This window comes from Oncorhynchus masou, chromosome 9, assembly GCF_036934945.1.
Source record: "Oncorhynchus masou masou isolate Uvic2021 chromosome 9, UVic_Omas_1.1, whole genome shotgun sequence".
Classification (NCBI taxonomy): Eukaryota; Metazoa; Chordata; class Actinopteri; order Salmoniformes; family Salmonidae; genus Oncorhynchus; species Oncorhynchus masou.
In genome coordinates this window covers 58,460,993-58,480,567 of record NC_088220.1, presented here as the reverse complement: position 1 = coordinate 58,480,567, position 19,575 = coordinate 58,460,993, and the positions used below count along the sequence as shown (strand labels likewise).

Below are 19,575 nucleotides of genomic sequence, written 5' to 3'. Positions count from 1 at the left end.
AAATGTATGTATTGAGAGAGGCAAAGATGGTGATTTGTTTTTGTTCTGTGTGCCTTGTCTCTGTTGTTGTATCTCTTAATTTGGGTGAAAACTGTGAAATTCCAATAAAAATACTATTACAAAAGAAGATATATGGTGCCACTGTTTCAGATGGTCTTTCTCCTGTAGAGCTCCTAAATGCCATCCACAAGATGCAACTACAGAGCATTTTTGGAGAGGTGTGCATTGCACTGCGAATATTCTTATATGCTGGAGGTGAATGTGCCTTCAGTAAGCTGAAACTTATAAAGAACGATCTAAGATCTACAATATGCCAAGACCGGTTGAACCGCCTTACCATCCTTTCAAATGAAAACCAGTTAGCTAGAAAATGTTACTTTAAATACATAAATGAGTTTGCTCACAAGAAGGCTTGACACTGGGCTCTTGGTGCAGTGTAACCTGAGTTTTGTTTACAGGGAACAAACACAAGGACAAATGCCTTAACCTGTTCTACCCAAGCCTGCCCGGGGATGGGCAAAATACTATTTCAGAGTATTTTCTGCAATGGTTTATCTCCTGTTGAATTTACTCAGGAATGCTCACATAATGTCTTGATACTACAGTTGCAATTTCACAGATGTTTGTTTTCTGTAGGTACCAGATTTATGCCTGCAGTCCACATAGTATAGAATTTATTTTATTTTGGGTATGTTATTTAGCCATATATGTAGGAATTATGCATAGGGAAGAAGAGGGTTAGCCTTGTTTGTAAGAACTGGAAATCAATTCTTTAATCTGAAACATGGACCAATGGTAATTTCTTCATTAAAACTGACTACAATACCATGTAAAATAAAATAAGTCACCAATTGTGTAGTTATTTATAATAAAGCATAATAAAAACCTCATGACACAGACTGTTTTTTGTTAACATTAGGAATCAAAACTGTTTGCATTACTGTTAATATAGGCAAAGGATGAAGGTGGAAACTTGAATCTGCTCAATTATAGTACAGAGCAGCAGAAGCTTATAGTTAGTACATTTAATAACACATATTGTTCAGTACGTTATTTTAATCTGAAACATTCTGATTTCTATGTTAGGGGCCCGGTAGTTTTTTTGGCAACTCCCCTGCATGTGATCAAGAAATAGCTGACTGGAACCTTCATTGGCAACTGAACATGATAGTGCAATTTTGTGTTTTATTTTTTTTATTGTAGATTGCGGTATCTAGTGGTTGGTTTCGTGAACTGCAGCCTTACGTGTTTATATTTTCCCGCAATTTTTTTTAACCTTTTGACGTGACCTACTTTGGAAAGATACGTTACAAACAAAATGTGAGAAATATGTACAATGTAACGCCTGGATATCAAAGGTTCTGACCATTTAATACAATGCAGGCAGCAGGATGACTTTATTTCCCTATCAGTAGCCGTATTTGAGCATGAAAGCAGCAAACATTAGTCATCTTTGATAATTTAAATAATATTGGCCGGCCAGATAATCTTCCGTGTGGATCAGCCTTGACGGGAAAGAAACCTAGAAGAGCCATGCGTCTTGTTTAGATGAAAAAGCGGACCCAAACTAAAGGCGGGATAATATACTCCTCCCACTGAGCAGTTCGTGAGCGTTGTAATTGCTCCAGGGCTGCGCTAGTGCAGCGATCTGTAAATCATTTTGTAATTGTTGACAATGAGACATCCATTGACAAACATGGTAGTAAGATCAGCATATTTTTGTCTAAACTCAAATTTAGATTATCATTAGCTAAACTAGCGGATGTTACAAATACTAAGCCTAGGCCTACTACGGGAGAGTGTATTTGTTTTGAGAGCTCTGTTTTTGGAGAAATTACTTTGTACGTAAAATTATATTTGACCTATTGAATAGAAACAGTTTTGATTATGCCTATAAAAAACATGTGTAAATCATAACAAAGTGAACCACGAGGGCTGCGCTGAGTCTTACGTCGTCTTTAAGGTATGGTTTTAAAAGGAGATGATCGCTGACAAAGATACGTGCAGGTGCTATAACGAAACCTCACGAAGGTGAAGAAAAACGACCAAAGCAAAACCTACAGCGAAAGTTCCTCAAAGGGCACATAATGGTGGCGAGGATGGCGAGCTGCGGAGCCACTTGTCACCTGGATGAAGGGTAAGCATCGTAAATACATAGCCAAATAACGCCGAGGTTTAGAGCAGCCTATGATTGCATGAGGTTGCATTCACACTGACAAAGGATACGCGCTGCAATGTTTTGTCTAATCCCGAAATAGTTGCTTTGTTGATGCTTGCTACCTTTCGCTGGATCTTAGTTCCCGATTTACAAAGAAACATTTAAGAGCCCAAATAGTTGCAACCATGTAATTTTATGTAATTGAATACACAGATCCCAAAAATGAAAGGTGACGCCATGATCGCTTTGTAGCGCACATGATGCTCTGTTGACTGATCATAACACAAGCATGCCCATCGCCAAGCAATATGGCTATACCGCGATTTACATCTAAAGAATGTTATTCTGTAGGCCGACCCAATGCAACAATAATGTTGGGTTTCTCAATTAAAGCTTCTTTTAATTTGAAAGCAAAACCACTTGAATGTATCTAGCTTTGTTGTTATATGTATAGTAGTATATATGTACCAAAAGGTAGCTATAGAATAATCTTGAATTACATAGGCTATTGGGACTTTTTCCAGTGAAACTTATTAATCAAGGACTTTAAAAAAAAAACACTTTTGTAACCACACGTGTTACTGCAATCATGGTAATGTTTCGTACAGTAAAATGTAGTTGTAGAAATGTAGAAAACGTTCTACATTGTCTCCTTCGTGTCGTAAATAATGAATAGTGTTTGTGTGATGAGTAACCATGAACTGGAGGGAAGTGAAACGTGAGAGATATGAATCTGGTGACTTGTATCCAAGGGGAACGCTCGGCCTATCGTTCGTGTCGTTGTCTGGTTTCTATCACGCCAGAGGCTGCCGGAGAAACAAGAGACGTTGGGCACCTTGCCACCATGTCACACCCTTTCGCCACTGACTGAAATAATCTAAATTCAGGTTAGACAATTCAACGCTCAGATCACTGAAAAGGTTTGAGTGTCACCGAAGTGCTGATTTATATAGATATTCAATTATACTGAACAAAAATGTAAACGCAACATGTAAAGTGTTGGTCCTATGTTTCATGAGCTGAAATAAAAGATCCCAGAAATGTCCGTGCGCACAAAAAGCTAATTTTGTGCACAAATTTGTTTACATCCCTGTTAGTGTGCATTTCTCCATTACCAAGACAATCAATCCACCTGACATGTGTGGCATATAAAGAAGCTGATTAAAAAGCATGATCATTACACAGGTTCACCTTGTGCTGGGGACAATTTAGTGGCCTTTCTAAAATGCGCAGTTTTGTCACACAACACAATGCCTCACGTTTTGAGTGAGTTTGCAATTGGCATGCCACTGCCAGGAATGTCCACCAGAGCTGTTGTCAGAGAATTGAATGTTAATTCCTCTACCATAAGCTGCCTCAAACAACATAGTTTTAGAGAATTTGGCAGTACGTTCAACCTGCCTCACAAACACACACCATGTGTAACCACACCAGACCAGGACCTCCACACCCGGCTTCTTCACCTGTGGGATCATCTGAGACCAGCCACCCGGACAGCTGATGAAACTGAGGAGTATTTCTGTTTGTAGTAAAGCCCTTTTGTGTGAAAACTAATTCTGATTGGCTGGGCTGACTCCCAAGTGGATGGGCCTATGCCACCCCAGGCCCACCTATGACTGCACCCCTGCCCAGTCATGTAAAATCTGTAGATTAAGGCCTAATTTATTTATTTCAGTGAACTGATTTCCTTATATGAACTGTAACTCAGTAAATCGTTGAAATTATTGCATGTTGCATATATTTTTGTTCAGTATACTTAAAAATAAAATGCATAATCCCTGAGATTTATTGACAGTTTCGTGCATCATTAATGCTGTTGCATTAATGCTGTATGATATGTTAACCTACTGAGTGAGGTATGCAAGGCTAAATTGGAGCTGTTACATAAACTATAACACTAGCACCAACTGACTATTGCCTATCTTTTGTTCATAGGCTTTCAGTGTGTTCATGTAAGGCTGTGGGAAACATGCAAAAAAACTGTGGTATCGCACCACAGAGACAGAAGTAAGAGAGAAAAGGAAGAGGGGGGGGTTGTTTTATATGAAAATTAGTGGGAGAGTAAGAGTAAGTATGAGATGGTGAGAGGGTTGAATAGCGGGCAGAGATAAATAAAGAGAAAGAGAGTGTAGAAAAATAATAGACAGAGAGAAGGCAGAGTACATTTGTGAATATGACTGCCATGGAAACGTATAACAATTGTGTTGTGATACAGAAACCTGTTTGCTGAGTGAACATTGACCTTGAAAAGTAAAGTTTTTCCTGTACATCTGTCTTGAGTACAGTGAGGATGAGGACCATTGGCTTATCAGGTTTCATTAAATCTTCGATACACAGTACTAGAAATAGTCTATGAATTCTGGTCACAATTCAATCGTTGTTTTCGGACCTTATCTGCAGTTACCATGCACAGTTATCATGATTCATTACATTCTTATTATCAGAGGTTATGAAAACATTGCAACTCAGTAAAGTGTTTCTCCTGTGTTCCTCATCTCTTCTGTGGTAAAGCACTAAAGACTACACTTGAGTCAACTCTGGCTTTTGATTACCTAAAGTGCAGTATTTTTACGATCAAGAAAAAAAAGAAAAAATATTGTTGACCTTGTTCCCTGCGCATGCTGAACGTGTTCTTCTTGTGAGGTTGGCACCGTGACGAATGCACTCTCCATTGTCACTAGCCCTACACTGAGCCCCTGGGCGGCAGGCGCCCATAGACGTGTTCACACAAGTCACAGACTGAATCAACAAGTGGAACGCTTTGTCTGAGAGACAACTTCTGGATGATACACATGGGTTATATAAACCTGTAACACTGCTGACTACAAAACCCTTCCATTTGATCAACTTTTGGTGTTGTCTGGTACTGTCTCTTTAAGAATTTACAGTTTAGAATCACAGGCACTATTATCGGCTAGTACCAGCCGTGCAACATTAGTGTGTAAAACTGGGTCAGGATGTAGTGGGTGGGTGGAGGATGGGCTGGTGTCATGAATTTGAGTTTTTGGCAGCCCTTTTTGTTTTTGTGCCTCAGTTGAATGAGCGTGTGAGTGTATATCAGTGAGAGGAAGTGCAGACACAGATGGGTCTGCAGCTGGACAGTTTAGCTCCACCCCCTCTCCTCCACACCCCTAATCCCCTCCCCCACTGTTCCATAAACTGAAGCTGTATTCTCTTAACTCCAGGATTTTGATAACGTCTTGGGATGTCCTTATCATTTCCTTTCTCTTTTAACCTACAGAGATGGAGACGTCCCTGTCCCTGGCCAGAAGGGTAAGCACCGTTCGATCTTGGTTTGTGCATGACATGTTTTGTTTTGTCTCGTGGCAAAAAGTCTTGAATGAATGTAATCTGAAATGAGTCCAGCTGATGGCAGTCAACACCAGTAAAAATATTTGTGTGTCTGTCTGGTGTATATTGGGCTGATTTTAAAGCAGGCTGTCAGAGAGTAGACAGAGTGGATGTTAGATGAGGCAGATAGGAGGCATGTGAGGACACAGATGGACGGAGGGAGAGAGAGCGATGGATGTATTTATTTAACCTGTATTTAAGTAGGGAAGTCAGTTAGAACAAATTCTTATTTACCATGATGGCCTACCCCGGCTAAACATTAACCCGGACGACACCGGGGCAACTGTGCACCGCCCTATGGGACTCCCAATCACAGCCGGTTGTGATACAGCCTGTCCTTTCTGGGGCAGGGAGCCTCACCTCCGACTCAGAACCAGCCAGGTCTCTCTCTCCTCTCTCTTTGGGCTCCTGAGTGGCGCAGCGGGGCTTCCTCTCTGCCAATGCCAGGCTCTCAGCCAGAAGGCCTATCCCACACTCACTCCTGCAGGGTACAGATAGCAAACAGCTCCCCCTGCCCCTGGAGTCAAAACCATTTGTTTTTGAGAAATGGTTTCACCAAAGTTGTGTTGTATTCATTAGGTATCTCGTAGATTATTTTCAAAGATGCATTACAAAATCAAAACAAATCCAACAAAAATCACAATTATGAACATTTGCATGTCAATTAATCGTTACTCATAATCATCACAGCCCTACTTTAGATGCACTTACAGTATGAAGCATAGCAGTTTATAAGTCATTCTGAATTTCTGAATGAGAGTATCTGTTTCTGTAAATGACTAAAATGAAAGTGCAAACAGTTACAGCACTGACACAGGGGCCCTCAGCACTATACATAGGAAAACCACAGACATCATGAATTACAATACGCTCATGTACATACTGTATACAGTGTGCATTCAAATAAATTAGTGAGTAATCAGAGTGGAAGTTTCAGATGAGCAATGTGGTGTGACGTGAGTGAAGAGGGTTTACACTGATGAGCTCATCAGTTATTCACAGTTTGACAGCAGACAGCAGAAGTGTAACGTTTTGATAAGTCAGACAGTAAATAAGAGGCTCCAAAACGATAATGTATGACAATCTTCTCAGTAATATGCCTATGTTAGGGTAGACATGAGTAGAGACTCTCAGATCCCCCTACTAGGTCTTGTCAGAAAGCTCTCAGGGGTTGGGCTGGTGTCGTTTGGGGATGGTCCTACAGAGGGCCAGTCCCCTGGGGTTACTGTAAACCTCTGCATTATGGGTAAAGTGGGGTGGAAAGATGGAGGGAGGAGAGTTCCTAATCCCATATCAATTACCCAAGATACCTCTAATGAAAGATCTGTTGTTCCAGGTAATCTGACTGAAAGTGATAACAGTGGCTCAGGTAGGCACACCTTTGCAGTAGATTTCTATGTGCCTTGTATAGAAATCCTTATAGAATTCCCCACACACATCGTCCTCTCTGTGAACACTACTCAAACAGAACTCTAATAGTCTCTGAGCTGCTTTGGGCCTATAGAACCCCTACCCCCCCCCCCCAAGTTTTTTTTGAACTACCAATCAATTTCCCTCACCCCTCTCTGTTCGAAAGTACGTTTAGACTGAGAAAAGTTTTCAAAGTTCATCCCTCCCTGTCTTATGGTTTTATTTCCCTAACAGACAATGCAGGGACATCTACAGAGGAGAGTTCTGAAGATGAGGAGGAGGAGGATTCTGGTGAGCAGCTGCTAGAGCACAAAATCTCTTCATCAAAGTATGAATCATCAGGCTTTATCCCATCCTCTAATATAACCTTCTCTCTTTCTGTCTTTCGCCAGACGGCTCTGCTGTGAAAGGAGGAGGTGAGAAAAACACAGCCTCATTCTCTGTTTCATCAAAAATAATTTCCAAACGATGACGATACATGGTCACACCAGCACCTGGCTTGTTTGGATATTTAAAAAAATAATAATAATAATTGTACCCTTTTTTTTGGCTTGTCCCAGCAGAATCAGAGGAGCCTGCCGTTGAGGATTCCTGTAATGGTGAGTGGGAACTATAGCACAATGCCTTAGAGTACATCTGCCTCATGGTGCCTCTGAAATACAGATGAATAGGCTCTTTCACCTCAGAATGACCTGAGTAGAATGCCTGCTCCTCTCCCCTAACTTCCTTCATGGGGAGTAACTTCTCTCTCCGCAGAATCGGAGTCGGCTCCTCAACCTGATGCAGAGGTTTCCCTTGCTAAAGGTATCCTCAGTTTGACAAAAGTCATTCTACTAGCAAATGTTTAGCTTCTTCCACTTAAGGCCTAACTATCCTAGACAAAGGAGATTGTAATGGCTGAAATTCTAGAGAGAGGATATTTGGGTTCATTACATAGGTTTATGAAAATGTGTCTGCAAATCAAAGTCTGAGAGGTAGAGTATTCCCCAAGAGGGAGTGTCTAGTTTGACTATTGACCTCTGCTTTGTCAGATATGCCCCCCAAGACATGTGAAAAATGCAAGGCTGTCCAGCAGGTGAGCACATTTGTTGGATTGTGGAATTTAATGGTAATTGTGTAATAAAGCTTCAGAGACGTACAGTATGGCTGTAGACTCACTAGAGGAACAGGGGCTAATCTTAGGACCATGTCTGTTTCTCTATCAGAGTCAAGGCAATGATCTGGTTACTCCCAGGAGGATCTCTAAAGGTCGCCTACAGTGAGTAGCTCTTCTACCTGTAGCCTCGTTCCTTCTCTTTCTCTTTCTCACTCAGCCTCTCCTTCTCTCGCTCTTTTTTTCCTCCATCTTCAAATCTTTCTGGTTCTGTGTGTCAGGGTGCAGCTGGAGGGAGAGGGGGCATATGAGTGCTCTGTCACCGGCCTGGTGTTTGAGGTGTCAGAGAGAGTCCTGATCCGCTACTCGGTCCTGTCCTGGTCCAAGTTTGGCAAGTTCCTCGGGGACTGCTGGAGGTTCGCTGGGCCCATCTTCAACGTGGACTGTGTCAACAGCCCCTCGTCCGTCCTCACCTCCATCCAGTTCCCTCACTCCCTCTGCCTCGCTGACCCTGACAGTGAAATGACCTTCAGTGTCCTGCATATGAAGGACAGCTGTCCGGTGATCGAGCCCTCGGTTGACCACTCTGGCAGCCATGTAAAGTGGCGTGTGTCGTCCCTGTCCCCGGTGGGGCCCATTGTCCAGAGCAGCCAGCCTGTAGAGCACCACGGGGTGGTCCTGGTGTATAAGGAACTGGCTCTGAACAACTCTTACTCCTTTCGCATCTACCTGGCCACCAACAACTCCTCCGACATTAAGGTGAGATGGACACAGTGTGGGTGCGGATCATTACTGTAGCATGTTACTGAGTCAGAGCAAAGAGGTGAACATGATCAGAAAGATTGTAATGCCCACTGGCCTGACTTCCTGTCACTCTGTGCCTCTCACTATGGTCTCTACTGAGGGAAGTCCCACTGGAAGTCTGCGGTGTGTGTGTGTCTGTGTGTCTGTGTGTGTGTGTGTGTGTGGTGATCAAGATGAGTTCATTTGTCACGGTATCAGAAGGCATTGGTGAGTATTAATAAACACAAGTGATTGTGTATTGATTTGTGTATCTTTATCTAGGAACAACTCCGATGGAAATCCTAGTACATTAGATCTGAAGCTAGCCCAGTGGGCAACACTGGTTCAAATGACAATGTTTTGCCAACTGGTAGGGTTAGATTGGGATAGTAACACCATGTTATATCAAATACAGACCACAGTGAATTTTTTTGGTCACGTCACCCAGTTTCTGAAATGTGGTATGAGCCCTGGTAGTGTGTAGTAGTATCAGTGGTGAGGGAAATGACTGAGCTCAACAGAGACCCACATCAGAGCACTCAGCTTCGGAAGAGCCCATTTAACCCTACCCTAGTGGCCAGGGAAAGGAGTTGTTGACCGTTAGTCAACAATGACCAAATTGACTATGGAAAGCATCTTCTCCCTCAACCAGCTCCCAGGTTTCCTGACCAGGGAATAGACCCCCCCCCATCACTTACCTACAGTATGGTAAATCACTGGCACTGGTTCTCTTCTATCCATTCCTCTATTTTACTCTCTCTGCCTCTTTCTCCTCCTCTACCACCCCTCACTCCAGGACATAGGGAAGGAGGTGCGTTGCTCCAAGAGGCGTTACCTGAAGGTAGAGAAGCCACCCACCTGTAAGCTGGATGAGAGGAGGTACCGCCTCATGAGTGAACCAGAGGGAGACATCAGCCCTGCGGTGAGGGTTCATTCACCCATTACTGCATAACCAGTAAGCACTGACCTATGTACTGTACACTGAGTGTACAAAACATTAAGAACACCTTCCTAATATTGAGTTGCACCTCCTTTCCCCCCCCCACCTTTATTTAACCAGGTAGGCAAGTTGAGAACATGTTCTCATTTACAACTGCGACCTGGCCAAGATAAAGCAAAGCAGTTCGACACATACAACAACACAGAGTTACACATGGAGTAAAATAAACATACAGTCAATAATACAATAGAAAAATGGGTCTATATACAATGTGAGCAAATGAGGTGAGATAAGGGAGGTAAAGGCCATGGTGGCGAAGAAAATACAATAATAGCAAGTAAAATAAATAAAATAAACACTGGAATGGTAGATTTGCAGTGGAAGAATGTGCAAAGTAGATATAAATGATGGGGGTGCAAAGGAGCTAAATATATAAATAAATACAGTGAGGGGAGAGGTAGTTGTTTGGGCTAAATTATAGATGGGCTATGTACAGGTGCAGTAATCTGTGAGCTGCTCTGACAGCTGGCGCGTAAAGCTAGTGAGGGGGATAAGTGTGTCCAGTTTCAGAGATTTTTGCAGTTCGTTCCAGTCATTGGCAACAGAGAACTGGAAGGCGAGGCGGCCAAAGTAAGAATTGGTTTTGGGGGTGACCAGAGAGATATACCTGCTGGAGCGCGTGCTACAGGTGGGTGCTGTTATGGTGACCAGCGAGGTGAGATAAGGGGAGACTTTACCGAGCAGGGTCTTGTAGATTACCTTTTGTCTTCAGAACAGCCTCAATTTGTCCGGGCATGGACTCTACAAGGTGTCGAAAGTGTTCTGTGAAGCTGGCCCATGTTGACTCCAATGCTTCCCATAGTTGTCAAGTTGGCTGGATGTCCTATGGGTAGTGGACCATTCTTGATACACATGGGAAACTGTTGAGCGTGAAAAACTCAGTAGCGTTGCAAGTCTTGACACAAACTGGTGTGTCTGGCACCTACAACCATACCCTGTTCAAAGGCACTTCATTATTTTGTCTTGCCCATTCACCCTCTGAAGGGCACACATACGCAATCCATGTATATTGTCTCAAGGCTTAAAAATCTCCTCCCCTTCATCTTCACTGATTTTAGTAGATTTTGCTAATTCAAAATGACACAACAACAAGGTTCCAGTTGAACAACTTTTATTTCACTGTATTTCCACAGTACTAGTTGCCGTCACACTCAGGCCAGGTCCATCTCCAGTGAGACTACTGCGCAGGCATACTAATAACAGAGTGACCGCACCGTAATAACAGAAATATAGGGATACTTAAAACATTCATTTAACAGCTGACATCAATAAGGGATAATAGGATTCACCTTGTCAGTCTGTCATGGAAAGAACAGGTGCTCTTAATGTTTTGTATACTTAGTGTATGGATGTACTATGTGTGTGTATTCATATATCTGTGTGTGTGTGTGGTGTGTGTGTGTGCGGTGTCCTGCAGGACTTGCAGTTCACGCTGGCCGTGACTAAATTGAAGGGATATTTTGAGGCGTTCTTTGAGCAGCCCCCTCCCTTCAAGCTCTCCCTCATAGAGACAGAGTCCGACCAGACTGTGTGGTCAGCCACCATCAGAGAAGGTACATACACACCTGCTGTGCGTCTGTCTTTAATGTGTTGTGAGTGAAGGTGCAGGACATTCATTTGTCTTCCTCTCAGGTGACTGTGTGGACAATGCAGTTGAAAAACTAAGGAAACGGACAGATAGTAAGTTTGTCATTTTTGTTTGCCCCCTCTCAATATTGGCATCAATAGTTCACTTTATTCCAGTGTATGTTCTAGATATCTACTTGTCTGTACACAAGCAATTTTCATACATCATTAAAAGTAGCTTTGGATTGACAGTGATTTTCTCCTCTTCTGTAGGCAGGAAGAGAAGCACCAGCACATCAGAGGAAGAGATGACCAATAAGAGACCTCGATGTGCAGATGAGTCAGGTGATGGTTTGAACACATCCAATGTGTAATTTGCTGTTATTACTGTGGTCTTATTCATGTTGAGTTGCTGTTCAGAATTAAAAGTCCTCTGTCGTCCCCAGACGGAGTGCGGACAGTGCAGGTCCCAGACGTGTCGCCCAAGCAGCTGATGCAGGTGGCTAAGCGGCTGGGGAAGGAGTGGAAGCAGGTGGCTATCGGTTGCCTGGACCTGTCCTCCAAAGAGCTGGACGATATTCAGGCCAGCGAGGAGGATGTCATCATGCAGAGGTACAGTAGATAGATATAGTATCTGCACCCTTAAAACTCAACTTTATATTACTTGCCAGCCATTATTTTGGGGGTTTCTAATTGAAGCATTCCTGGCATAACCAATCATACAATAATTGTACAATAACCTACTTTCTTTGATTCATATTTTTGGTGAAGATTTATTTTTTAGATAATGTGACCTCCGTTTGCCTTGTGTTTCAGGTTTAAGGCATTGGAGCGCTGGAAGACTTGCAGGCCGAAGGGTCAAGCCACTGTCGCTCACTTCTTGAAGAGCCTACAGGAGTTCGATGACCTGCCCAATGAGGTCCACCAGACACTGCAAGGTTAGAGACACACTAGTGGAGGGTGCTGCAGGGAGAACAGCTGATAATATTGGCTGGAATAGAACAAATGGAATGGCATCAAACAAATGGAAACCATGTGTTTGATTTATTTGATACCATTCCACCTATTCCGCTCCAGCCACAACCATGAACCCATCCTCCCCAATTAAGGGGCCACCATCCTCCTATGAGACACATTAGACTAGAGCCACTCACCCTCACTGACCTGTCTGCACACACACATTTGTACTCATGCTTGTCTCCTAACCTACACCAATTTCTGTCTCTCTTTCTGTCTGTCTGTCTCTGTCTGTGTTCTCTTCAGATATGATGGACAATAAAGCTGCCAAATGACATCTTTAGCCTCCCTAAGTCCCTGCCTTTCCGCAGCCCTGTCGTCAGTAAGACAGAGAGACAATGGGTGAGAGACGTTTGAACTCTTGACTTGAAGACAGAAATTTCTACTTTATGCTGTATGGCTGGGGTACTTAACTCTTACCCTCTGAGGTCTGGAGCCTTCTGGTTTTCTGTTCTACATGATCATTAATTGCACACACCTGGTGACTCACGTTTAAATCAGTCCCTGATGACAACATTCAGTGGAACTGGCTTCAAGGTTCAGAGTTGAGTGTGAGGGCTGTATGGAGTAGGATGAATGTTTTCTCTAGACCAGATATGGGCAACTCCAGTCCTCGGGGCCTGGTTGGTGTCACACTTCCCCCCCATCCCTAGCAAACACCGCTGATTAAACTAATTGCGTTCTAAATGGAAGATCATAATTAGTTGATTATTGGAGTCTGGTGTGTTAGCTGGGGCAAAAGTGTGACACCAATCCAGCCCCTGAGGACTGGAGTTGCCCGTCCTTGCTCGAGAGGCTGATCTAAGGTCAGCTTTGCATACCTCCTTCATATATTGAGGATTTGAGGAGGGTACATTGATCCTCAATCAGAAGCATTATGTGTCCTGGCACCCCAGCCTAGCACTGTCACCCCCTCTCAGCCCAAGACAATTGCCTTCAACTGAAATGTTTGATTCCTGCAGACCTGGAGGCTGGATCTAGAGAACTTTGTGCCCCACCTAGTAGTGATATTTAGTAGTGGGAAACCCTGGCTTTTCACCCCTCCCAAAGACAATTTCACCAAAGCCTTTCATCTTGAAGGGTCATTCTCGTAGTCCATTAACTTTGAATAATGCAGACGTACCTGAAGCTGTAGAGGTACCCCAAACAGCCAGGAGCTAATGCTACAACCCGCGGTGCAGAGAAGACTTGTTATGTCATAGATGAGCTCTGGAAAATAGGTAGCTAAAGTGTAGCCAGTAACAGACATGGTGCTGCAGTATGGAAACTGCTGACAAACTTTTGGGGAGTTGTATATTTTGCATTTTGATATTTGTCATTCAAGGCATTACCACTTAATCATGGAATTGGACCAACTTCTCAAGGAGTGTAGCTGTACTTTTTATACTGTGTACATATTTTCTCTGTATTTAAACTATGCTGCGATTGTTTTTATTTTTGTACAGTTTGTGTTTGTTTGTTTTTATGTGTGTTATGACCAAATTGAGCCTGTCAAACTTAGTGGTGATAGCTAAGCTTCATCTCAGAGAAAAGATTGGTAATATTTACTTTTGTTTAGACTGAATCGTGTCCATTCTGTAGCCTGGAAATCACACTCAGTGCATTTGAACATGGTGGGATTGAATGAATTCCAGAAGCCACTAATTTAGGAGAGTATTTTTAGTTAATAAAAAGGGGTACTAACTCATTTAAAACCTCTTTCAATAGGGATGTCACTGTTGCAGATACTGGGATCCAAATACTTTAGGGAGAGTAACAACGATTAACTGTTGAAATTATAAATGGGAAAACCATGAGTTTAGTGGTAAATTGGGTATTGGATGCCATTTGCAAGTGTGTACATATGTTTACACTCAGAATGATCTCTCAAAATCCATCATTTAATATTCCAGTTGTTACATGTGCACTTCTGTAATGTTACACTTCAGGTATGGGCCTTCGTAGGGCTCTGGGTATGGTGCCTAAGATTACAAATCTTTGACTGAATAAAATATTTTTTTGGGAAAGATGAATTTCATTTATTTCATTGCAAATAGTTTTCAGCTAGTAGAGGTAGACCTACAGCTTGATGAGGTCTTCATGACTGTTAGTAAACACATGTATCATTAAGTCATAGCCTACAGGTTCAGTGGCCTTTACAGAGATGCTTGACAAATAATGACCATGCCAAGTTGGGAACCAACAGGACCCTGAACAGCTTCCACCCCCAAGCTATACGACTGCTAAATAGTTAGTTAAATAGTTAACCAATAGCCAGGAATATCTGCATTTCCCCTTTCTGCACTAACTCTTTTGACTCATGACATAAAACAGCAACAGCAGTGTATATATCCTGTTGCCTAGTCACTTTATCCCTACCTATATGTACATATCTACCTCAATTACTTTGTACCCCTTCACATTGACTATGTACTTGTTTCTTGTGTTATTTTTCTATTCATTTTTCAAAAATGTTTCTCTGCATTGTTAGAAAGGGCCCATAAGCATGTGACAAATAAAATGTGATTTGATTATGATTTAATTTGCCAGTGGTGTTAAGTAAAAATACCCTGAAGAACTACTTAAGTAGTTTTCTTGGGTATCTGTACTTTACTACTTATATATTTGAGAACTTTTACTTCACTACATTCCTAAAGAAAATTATGTACTTTTTTTTTACTCCCATGTATTTTCACTGACACCCAAAAGTACTCCTTACATTTCAAATGCTCAGGCAGGACAGCAATATAATCCAATTCATGCACCTATCAATATAATGCCTTGTCATCCCTACTGCCTCTGATCTTGCGGACTCACTAAGCACAAATATGGTGTTTGGAAATGTTGTCTGAGTGAGGTGAGTGTGCCCCTGGCTATCCAGAAATAAATTAAAAAACAAGACAATTGTGCCATCTAGTTTGCATAATATAAGGGATTTGTATAGCATTTACTTGTACTTTTTTTAACTTTTACTCAAGTATGACAATTGAGTCATTTTCCCACCACTATACAACACTGTACATTTCAAACCAGATACTTTTACTCAAATAGTATTTTACTGAGTGACTTTCACTTTTACTTGAGTCATTTTCTGTTAAGGTATCTTTACTTTAATTCATGTTTGACAATTGAGTACTTTTTCCACCACTGGACCTTGCCTCTTTCTGCATTCCGTTAGTTATTTAACCATATAAATATAACGAAGAATCGTTTTAATTCTACGGTAATAACCATAGAAATAGAATCCCGAGAAGAGGCTTATTTAGACTGGTACACTCATGGGTACATATGGCTGGTATTGTGATGCAAAATGTCCATGGCAATTTGGAATGTTCTATCAACTGCTGCTGGGTTGCCATGGTAATGTAGAATGCTCATTGAAATGATGCTAAGTGATGTGGTTTACAATCAAGTTGTCATCTGAACCTAGGGTTATAAAAGCACCTTGACCAGTATTACCGAAATATCCGCAACTACAGATATCACACAGATCCTGATACTGCACGGAATACTGAAAACGAAGTAAATACTGACCAGGATGCAGCGCAAAAATGACAATCGCAGGACCTCGGGTCATGAGCTGCGGCCAAAGGTGGGTGAACCCTCCCTGGACCCGTCAAGACTTTCCCAGGTCCCGGCAGACTGGACCCGCGAGACTACCGGAAACGTGTGGGAGGATGAGGGTGGGCAGCTCATTATTACACCTGTCGGTCGCTCACGACCTCCGGGCAGATGGCTGAAATCAAAGTCCGGCTGGGATGATTGCGCCCCGAATGACTCCATTCACACGAATGACTTCATTCGCAGTTGACTAATGGGCACGATGATAACAAGGACTCTTGCCACCCTCAGGGAGACACTGTAGATGGGGCAGAAATGTTCACAACACATGAGCCGGATGTGCACGACAAGAGCGTCCTGACAGCCAAATTCACATACACCAAGAACCTGTACGCTACAGAAGCCGCGGCCGCTGAGCTGGCCCAAGAGATAGCAGAGGAGAGGAACGAAGCTCTGCGGAAAGAAAACATTGGCCTGAAGAACCAGATGAGAAGCCTGACGAGCTCCTTGGAAGACATGGATACCCTGGAGGACATGGTCCTGGAGATGCGCAAATCCCTGGAGGAGAGCAACAGCACCACTGCACGGCTGGAGACTCGACGTCTGCAGCTCCAACAGCAGAATGACGCCTTCAGGGATACGATTGAAAGTCTGAATGGTGACCTGTCCACCCTTATGCACGAGAGAGCAGAGGATAGGGTAAAGTTGCGGGATCTGAACCGCTGCATCGGCCTGATGCAGTTCCAGGTCGATGAGGGCCGAATCACTTTTCTTCACAGGGAGGAGTTGATCCAGATGAAAACTTCCCTTATCGAGGAGATGCAAAGCTCCTTGGCCGAAAACACAACCCGCGTCCTGGAGTTTCAGGAAAGGGTGCAGGATTTGGAGGAGCAAATCGCAGAAGCCAGGAACTCTGGTAAAGAACATGAGATGAGAGATGAGAACAGTTCCATTGCGCGCGGGAAAATGGCCCATCCCTTCGCTGAGGAACTTGCTCAATGTAACATGAACTCTGTTGATGAAGAGATAAGTGAGGAGAAAGTGGAGGTTTCAACCACTCCGACCCAGAGCTGGGTGATGAGAAGGCTGCCCGGGGGGCTACAGAAGGTGGTCTACCAGGCAAGGATGTTCGCCATGGTTTCATTATGCGTAATGGCCGCCAGTGTGCCCACATGCCAAATTGGACATGGGGTTCCATGTGGAGACCTTGAAGACGCAGAAAATGTATTTTTCAAGTCTTATGCGACTATTAATCACACTGCTCTCCTCCCGTCTGAATGATATTATATTTCAACATGTTCCATAAAGATATATATATATATATATATATATATTTTACCACAAACAACAACGGATTTAGCTATTCATGGGTAGAATGTTTAAACCTACAGAGCAACACATACAACATAGCTAACATTAACACAATCAGTCTTGGTAAGCTTGTAATAAATACTTTATTATAAATATTCAAATAAATAACATCAATAACATATTGTTAAATAAATAATTTATTTCATACATCAAATAAATAATGTTGCATTCATCAAATAAATAAACCCCAGTCCCTAAATAAAGGAATAAATAAATAAATAGTTTGACCAACATGATGTTCATTGATTAGCTTTGAACTAAACCTACTGTCATTCAGCACTAACTGAGCCAAAAAGAGTTCAGCTAGCTTATGTCTTACTCCTCTTTTCATACACAGTGTGGTGCAGTATTCAACAGTTATGATGACAAAGTAGTTGATGATGATGTCTGATGATGAAGATAACAATCAGTGTTGCTGATAATTAACTTGGTACAGTTGTAGGTGATGATGATGATGATGATGATGATGATTGTCAATATTTGTTATAGTTGATGATGCAGTTATGATGACAAAGTAGTTGATGATGATGATGAAGAAGATAACAATCCGTGTTTCTGATGATGAACTTGTTACAGTTGTAGGTGATGATGATGAAGATGATTGTCAATACTTGTTATAGTTGATGATGATGATGAGGAATGGGATGGTGTTGAAGATGAGGGTTTACTTCCTGTGGTCCCCAGCAGAGATGTATCCCATGGCTCTGCTGATGGTGATGACCCGGAGGTGGAAACCCTTCAGTACCTTACACAGATGGACCCTCTGGTCCACAGGGTCACCACTAGTCAGCTTAGGGTCTGCAACCTGCAGGGCAAAAGGAAACAAAACTTAACTTTATAAAAATGCAAACTTTAAGTCCATAGTTGTGAATGTCTATTAACAGTGACATTTGTACGGTCTCAAACACAGAGGAACACATTTTTGTGTACAGTTTTGCAATTGTCTACATGAGGTTGTTGTCATTAGCAAACTGTATCAAAAGAAAAATAAACATGCAGGGCAGGAAGGAATGTTTTCTGTACAAAAGATAAAATAGAAAAATCGAATTACCTGTGAGGAAGACACCCATTGTGTGGATGGACAAATATTGAGTAGGTTCTGGGTGTCCTGGGCAGTGGAGCTGAGGTCGGCCTGTTTGTAAGCCTGTAGTGAGGCAGCATAATGTTCTAGGTCTATTCGGATGTTCCTCAGACACTCACTCTGTCAGAAGAAACCATAAAAATGGACAGAGATCAGCCAATCAGACATATAGGAAGCAGTTGAAATGGGTGAGGTAAGAATGGGTGAATTATGTGAAATGCAGTCACTATTAAATCCATAGACTGTCTAAAGATCTATTTATTTTTTTTATATCTGTGGATTTAAATAGCATTCCCTAAACAATTATGCAATATTGTAAGAACACAATAGTTACCTCACTGAATGTGGTGTTCCGTTGACCAGAGCAGCTTGTGTTCTGAGGAAATACAACACAATGATGCATCAATAGACTGATTTATATCAATATTCTGTAAATCCGAGGTATTGATTTAAATTACTACATAAAATGCCGAGAATTTATATATATTTTAAATTAATAGTGGTAATATGAATGTAGAAAATGACTGTTGTGTGACTTACCATGACCGTGTTGGGTTCGCAGGCTAGGACTGTCTGGCTCTTACTGTTCACCTCCACGCGCTGCTCCGAGCAGTTCAAACCCCCAAACAGGTTTTCCTATGAAGGGAAAATTATTCAATTAGTAAGTGGATACATGAATCCCAAACGGTGTGAACAAACTGTAAGCCTATCAAAGATACAGACAGACTGACTGACTGAACGAGGGATACATTAGATTTGAATTAAACGTTCAAAGGAATTCGTTATAACTGTCACTTACGTTGTCCAGGAGCTTTTTAACATTCTTGACGAGCTCTCTGGAGAGGTCAGCGCACTGCGAGCATTTCTCAGAGTCTAAACTCCGCGGCATGCGCATTGGGGTTCCCATAGAGACTTGGCAGGACAAGGCGAGCAGCAGCACACAGCTGGCAAGGTCTGTGTGGAGGAGGACACAATGTCAGTCAGCACCAACCAATGTATCACCTCAATAATCCTCTAAACAAACCAATGATAAAAACACCCCGGAAATAGTCATTATTTAACTCCAATTTCAAATCAATAAATTAAAATGGAAGACTATGTCAAATTAGAGGCATATCATTTCACAAGGTTAGTTTATCAAAAAATCACAATGAAATTAGGTACAAATAAAATTAATACTCACATAAATAAAAGTTTGGCAGCAT

At 42.2% G+C, this 19,575-nt stretch overlaps 2 protein-coding genes across 5 annotated transcripts; one reads left to right on the top strand and one right to left on the bottom strand.

Moving 5' to 3' along the window:
• The first annotated feature begins 1,687 nt into the window (after positions 1–1,687).
• On the top strand, positions 1,688–15,261 carry LOC135546328 (uncharacterized). 4 transcript variants are annotated; one of them, XM_064974668.1, is made up of 17 exons: positions 1,688–2,137; positions 5,400–5,431; positions 6,846–6,878; positions 7,154–7,210; positions 7,312–7,335; positions 7,483–7,518; positions 7,676–7,723; positions 7,951–7,994; positions 8,125–8,177; positions 8,294–8,771; positions 9,592–9,717; positions 11,213–11,348; positions 11,428–11,475; positions 11,635–11,706; positions 11,808–11,973; positions 12,178–12,299; positions 12,625–15,261. In XM_064974668.1, the coding sequence occupies exons 1-17, from the start codon at positions 2,088–2,090 to the stop codon at positions 12,651–12,653; spliced, it is 1,554 nt and encodes a 517-aa protein (XP_064830740.1). In that variant the 5' UTR covers positions 1,688–2,087; the 3' UTR covers positions 12,654–15,261. The 4 variants fall into 4 exon arrangements, with proteins under 4 accessions (XP_064830740.1, XP_064830739.1, XP_064830742.1 ...); XM_064974667.1 differs by having other exon boundaries at positions 7,480–7,518; XM_064974670.1 differs by lacking the exon at positions 6,846–6,878.
• A 2,198-nt stretch (positions 15,262–17,459) lies between these two features.
• Positions 17,460–19,575, bottom strand: LOC135545264 (uncharacterized). The gene is made up of 6 exons (XM_064972893.1): positions 19,554–19,575; positions 19,170–19,324; positions 18,911–19,006; positions 18,705–18,746; positions 18,341–18,490; positions 17,460–18,094 (listed from the first exon to the last, which is right to left on the bottom strand). The coding sequence occupies exons 1-6, from the start codon at positions 19,573–19,575 to the stop codon at positions 17,954–17,956; spliced, it is 606 nt and encodes a 201-aa protein (XP_064828965.1). The 3' UTR covers positions 17,460–17,953.